Source organism: Enhydra lutris, unplaced genomic scaffold (assembly GCF_002288905.1).
Source record: "Enhydra lutris kenyoni isolate GAN:26980312 unplaced genomic scaffold, ASM228890v2 scaffoldscaffold2, whole genome shotgun sequence".
Lineage (NCBI taxonomy): Eukaryota > Metazoa > Chordata > Mammalia > Carnivora > Mustelidae > Enhydra > Enhydra lutris.
In genome coordinates, this window is record NW_019154086.1 from 88,928,811 (window position 1) to 88,934,810 (window position 6,000).

A 6,000-nucleotide genomic window follows, 5' to 3' on the forward strand; every position below is an offset into this window, starting at 1 on the left:
ACCAGGGTTGTGGCATCAGATCTCAGCATGAGGGAAATTACTTGGGAGAGGTTAAGCCGTGCTTGATGGTGGTACTTACACATTTGTTCAAAATGATCCCCCCAGAAGATGCAGTTGTGTTGGTTTTATTGTATGTACATTGTGTCGTAAATTCAGCAGAAGAGTATGAAATGCCAAGGTGTTATTCCAGTGTTTGGAATGAGTTACAAGGAAGGGGTTTAGCAGCGGCTCTAAACAGTTTCCCAGAGAGACCTGGAGTATACCGTCAGGTTGACCTTTTTATAACAATGCTCTCTGGATGGTTTGGGGTTAATGTAAATGCAGAGTGTTAATTGGTCCTGTTATCAGCATTATTTGTTATAAATCCCCCAAATGGTAAGATAACAGCACTCAGAGGGATATGACATGCCACAGACTCCCAGAGTGCTACCTTCATGTCAGGCACTGAGTAGAAGAACAGGTAAGGATTGGAGGGAAGTGGAAGCCGCCTGTACCACCTTCTTTTTTCGGATGCGCCCCTTGGAATGAAGGAGCCCAGAGCCCCTGCCTGAGAGGCCTGAGCTCATTCGTGCCTGCTTCATGTTGCGTAGTTGGGTAAACTGGTGCTGATGACTTCTTACTGTCTTTTGGTCTTGTCACCTCGGAACTCAGGACCACATGATAATGAGCCAGTGGTTGTGCAATGTACTGTGTGTTTAATCCTTGCAAACATAAGTTCTGTTGTCTTGTGTAAAGTTACCATTTACTCTTTTCTCAGTTAAGCCGTCAGGTATAAGATGTTACGTTGATGGATCAGAAGAAATTGGAAATGACTTCAAACTAAAATGTGAACCTAAGGAAGGTTCGCTTCCGTTACAGTATGAATGGCAGAAGTTGTCCAACTCACAGAAACTGCCCACTTTATGGTTACCAGGTACTGGTGATATTACAGATTGTACTATATGCTATCAGTTTGGACTTCATCTAGCAGTGGTGCGTGTGTGTGTGTGTGTGTGTGTGTGTGTGTGTGTGTGTGTATTTTGAAATTCCCAGATACCTCTCCTTTTCTGTACAAAACAATCAGGATTCCATGAGAATTATTCAGTGTTTTACAATGACAACTTAGTGTCTAAATCGTGTTAATGATAATATTTTTATAATCTCACTGCTTAGGATATTATAGTTTCTTTGTTGTATATTTTTTTTTGTTTTTTTTTTGTTGTTGTATATTTTTTAATTGATAGTAATACTGGTGGAAAATACAATCAATGTAGACAATGGCTTACTTATAATAAGAGTAGGATCTTGAATGCTTTGCCTAGATTTATGATGAAGTAGGATTTCTCTCCACCTCTTCGTTTTCTCAAACGAAGAGGCCAAAACTATATGACCCCTTCTGACTCTGAAACATCTTTCTTCTATCTGCAGGGATAAAATAGGTTTTGAAATCCTTTGCACCAAAGAGCCTTTGTGGGGTGGAATTTTTGGTTTTGTTTTTTAAAGTAATCTCTAGGCCCAGTGTGGGGCTAAACTCCTCACCACCCTGAGATCAGGAGTTGCATGTTCTACCAGTTGGGTCAGCCAGGCGCCCCACTGCTTTTTAGAATCAGTGTGCCTCTGCTTCAGCTGAGGCTGTATGTGGCTAAGGCAGTCGTGGATTCTCTGGCTTGTGATACAAACGAACTAGAGGGCAGTAACAGCTGGTCCTTGAACAACACAGGTTTGAACCATGGAGGTCCATTTATACGTGGATTTTTTTACAGAGCGTACTGTAAATGTATTTTCCTTACCATTTTCTTAGTAGCATTTTCTTCCCAGCTTACTCATTGTAAGAATGCAGTATATAACACAGATACAATGTAAAACATGCCCCTCGGCTGTTTATGCTATTGTAAGATTTCCAGTCAAGAGTAGGCTCATTATAGTTACATTCCAGGGACACATGGGTGGCTCTGCTGATTGAGCGTCGGACTCTTGATTTCCACTCAGGTGCTTATCTCAGAGTCGCGAGATGGAGCCTGTGTCACGCTCCGGGCTCAGTGCAGAGTCAGTTTGAGATTCTCTCTCCCCCTCTCCGCCCCCTGCTCGTGTGTGCACTATCTTGCTCGAAATAAATAATAAAATCCTTTTAAAAATTACAGTTACATTTTGGGGGAGTCAAAAGTTATACCCTGATCGTTAACTGTGCAGGAAATCAGAATCCTTACACGCCTGCCCACGCCCCCCTCCCCTGCCATTGTTTGAGAGTCAGCCGTGTCTGCGTTCTGGAGGCGTTCACATGTTTCCATAGACATTTGTTCATACCCAGCTTCCGTTCGTCTCACTTTTACCTGGATTGTCAAGCTTAATATGGTTTGCCTTTACTAAAAACTTAGCAATACAACATTGTAAAGATGGGTTATGCCGTATACTTCCTTTTTTCCCCATAGACATGAAGTCACCTGTTATATCTGTAAAAAATGCCTCTACTGAGTACTCTGGGACGTACAGTTGTACAGTCACAAACAGAGTAGGCTCCGATCAGTGCCAGCTACGCCTGAATGTTGTTCCACGTAAGTACTTTCTTTCTGTCTGTTGTGATGACGTCTGTTTGCATTGTCTTCATATAGCTTCCTTTGGTTCAGTCAGCAAGTGTGTATTGAGGGCAATGGGATGTTAACTTGGCAAAGCACTCTGTGACTTGGTTATTTGCTATTCTAAGTCATGGGAAGGGGAAAAAATATATAGCCTTTATTATTGAAATGACATTAAGAAGGTAAGAGTTGTCAAATTGACTGTTGTATTTAGACATTAGAAGTATAAGCTATTTAGAACATTCTTCTATGCCAACCAAGATAGCTATGATATTAAAATCTTTTAGTCTAGTTACATGATTTTTATGCTTGAAATAGATTATATAGTCCAGAAGAAAGTTATTCCAGTGGGTCTTTCCACTGGACCAAAAACTAATAAATGTGTTCCTTAAAGTTAGTATATGCAATATGTGCAATGAAATCAGTCCATTGCTATGTACCCTTAACCTTCAATATGACTAGATACGGATACAGATTTTTTTTTTTACTATTAATTATTTTCTTATTAACATCTTATTCTAGCTTCAAATAGAGCTGGAACAATTGCAGGAGCTGTTGTAGGAATTTTGCTTGCTCTAGTGCTCATTGGTCTTATCGTCTTTTGCTGTCGTAAAAAGCGCAGAGAAGAAAAATATGAAAAGGAGGTTCATCATGATATCAGGTAATTGACATAAGAGTTGACTGATAGAAATTAAATTTTTTATGTCTCTAAAGCATTAATTCTCTTAACCATCTGAAGCATTTACCCCGCTAGAACTGGATAAAAGCTCTTTCCCTCAATACATTTGAAAGCGTTTACTTTCAGTTTCAAGTGCGCGGAACCGACCAACCTCTGTTGTGCCCTGCCTCCGGCCCTTATTTTGAATCCTATTTTAAGAGCTACTGCAAATGCTTATCTTAAGACTGTCTGCCTTCTCCCAATAAAGTGCAGGCATGAAGTTTTTCAAAAAATGAGCAGATGTTGAGGTTTAGAAAGAAAGACCTGATAGTATCAAGTCACATTGGTAATTTATAGAACTGTTAGTAACTGTGATTTTATTTTTTAATATTCTAAACTAGTAGATCTTAACTAGAAGTGTGCATTGCGTTTTAGAACTTTAAAAGAATAACATACGACTTAAATAACATCCAGCAGGTAAATTGACATTTGCTAGGTCTGGCTTGGGGTCTGAACACTTGTCTTTTTAAACTACACCAGAGGTAACTCTGGTGCATATTCTTTGTCATTGCTTGGTATGAAAATTCTTATGCGTAGATTCTGAGTTTTTGTAAATTTTGAATCTGCTAAGTTTTCAGCTAAGGTCTTAGAGAAGTAATTTCCATAACAAAAAAAAATTTTTTTGTGGGGGGGAGAAATATTTCTATAGATGTTAATGCCTTACCAATTACAATGTGTTGGCGTGTTGGCCAACTATAACTATTGATTGTCTTATCAGTGATAGTAGAGTATGAAGAAATTCAAGTTTGTTCCTTATAAGACAGCATTATAGAATCAAATTTTTGTAAAACTTACATTTTATTATGTATGAAGGAATACACTCTGTAAATGATAGATTTGGGACGAATACACAGTTCATAACATTGTACCTTATTGCAGTTGCCTTTTTGTGTGTTATGCACTCTTTTATATACACGATACTTAGAGGCTCTTTCTTCACCCATATCCATTTTTCATAGCTTATGTAATTGTGGGTTTTTAGAAACTTGTTCTTTGAACTTGTGTTGGGATCTTTGCTTTCTAGGGAAGACGTGCCTCCTCCAAAGAGCCGTGCGTCCACCGCCCGGAGCTACATCGGCAGCAATCATTCGTCCCTGGGCTCCATGTCTCCTTCCAACATGGAAGGGTATGCCAAGACTCAGTATAACCAGGTACCAAGTGAAGACTTCGAACGTACTCCTCAGAGCCCTACTCTCCCACCTGCTAAGGTAGCTGCCCCTAATCTAAGTAGGATGGGAGCAGTGCCTGTGATGATTCCAGCACAGAGCAAGGACGGGTCCATAGTGTAGAGCCTCTGCACTTCCATCTGTGCTTTCCAGGTTTCTTTTCTCCTCTTCGGGTAGGAAGACTGTTCCGTTCTAAATTCTGCTACCGGCCTCAACATATATCAAGAACTTAACCAGAACCTGAAAATTATGCTTTAAAAAGTTTTGTTTGGTTACTGAAATAGTAAAGTTGAACTGAAGTCACTAAACACAGATTGACCAACTGAAAAATATTTCCTTTAAGAGATTGATTTGATAGATTTCTAAATATCAACACTTAAAAGATATAGCACTTTGAATATGAAATCCTAGGTGAAGAAATTGGTGAACTTATATGCACCCTAAGTTGATACTTGAATCATGTGCAAGTGGTACTTCCTATTTTCTACCATTTATTTTTAGGTTGCCTTTCTCAATTAATTTGTGATCTGGAATCCCCTCCAAATTGGTAAAGAAACATCCATGGCAAAAATACTTACGACACATCTATGTTTGTTCTTTTTGAAACTTCTTTGGAAGCTCATTTAAATATGAGTTTGAAACAGCTCTAATAACATAGAAAACACTACAGTGTTCTAGAAATTACTAGTTTTACTTCCGAATCATTTATAGACCTTGTCTATGAAATGATTTCTAACTATTTAATTGATAGACTGCTATAGGCAACAAGGACATAGTAAGCTCCTTTACATTCTAAAATAAAGGAGCATCTCTCTGATTCATTTAGATGCTAGTTAGCGGTGCGGTAGTGAATATGGGTTTTGTTGATGAGTGATCTGATGCCTTGAGGCCTGTGGCCGTCTTCAGAGCAATGACCAGTCAGAACAAGGATGGAACATTTTGCAGTTCCCAACTAACTACTAGCCCTTGAGCTGATATTTTTCTAATAAGAAAAATTATGACTCATTATTTGACAATTACAGTTTGAAATTCCCCAGTCATTGGTTCCAAATTTAAAAACATTTTTTCAGTGTTTTAGGGGGGGTGGATTATGTTGGTGTTGCACAATATATGTTTTAGAAACATGTAATCCTACATTTACCACTTGAATGTGGTTCCTGGAGGTTATTTTCTTCATAGACTCAGAATGATGAAATACATTTTCAGCTAGGAGGTGTCCTCCATCGATTCTGTATTTCAGACTTAGGAGGATGTATAGCTCTTTTATGGCCAACATGTCCTTGTATAGTTGCAGAAAATCAAGGTGAGCTTTGAAAAGAGTGAGTCTTAGTTTTGTGAAAGTGATTTATTCTTTAAAAAAAAAAAAAGGAGAGAGAGAAATAAAAGGAAAAGGAGTAAAAGGTATACTCCTAACTGCCAAACGTGTTAAATACTATTGTAGTAGAAGAAAGTGAGTTTATTGTATTTCCCTTAAGATTGTGAGGGAGTGTGGATTTAGTAAAATGAGCCAACAGTTTCTTTATAGTAAATAAGGTTTGCAATAAATTATTTCACTAGCTCTAAA

At 38.5% G+C, this 6,000-nt stretch overlaps 1 protein-coding gene across 1 annotated transcript in view; it reads left to right on the forward strand.

Moving 5' to 3' along the window:
* Positions 1 to 5,784, forward strand: part of LOC111149410 (CXADR, Ig-like cell adhesion molecule) — a 39,573-nt gene extending 33,789 nt beyond the window's left edge. The window contains exons 4-7 of the mRNA XM_022506451.1: positions 758 to 913; positions 2,409 to 2,531; positions 3,075 to 3,213; positions 4,295 to 5,784. Of these exons, the coding sequence (XP_022362159.1) occupies positions 758 to 913; positions 2,409 to 2,531; positions 3,075 to 3,213; positions 4,295 to 4,559 (683 nt within the window). The 3' untranslated portion in view covers positions 4,560 to 5,784. The remainder of the gene's footprint in view (positions 1 to 757; positions 914 to 2,408; positions 2,532 to 3,074; positions 3,214 to 4,294) is intronic.
* Positions 5,785 to 6,000: the final 216 nt, after the last annotated feature.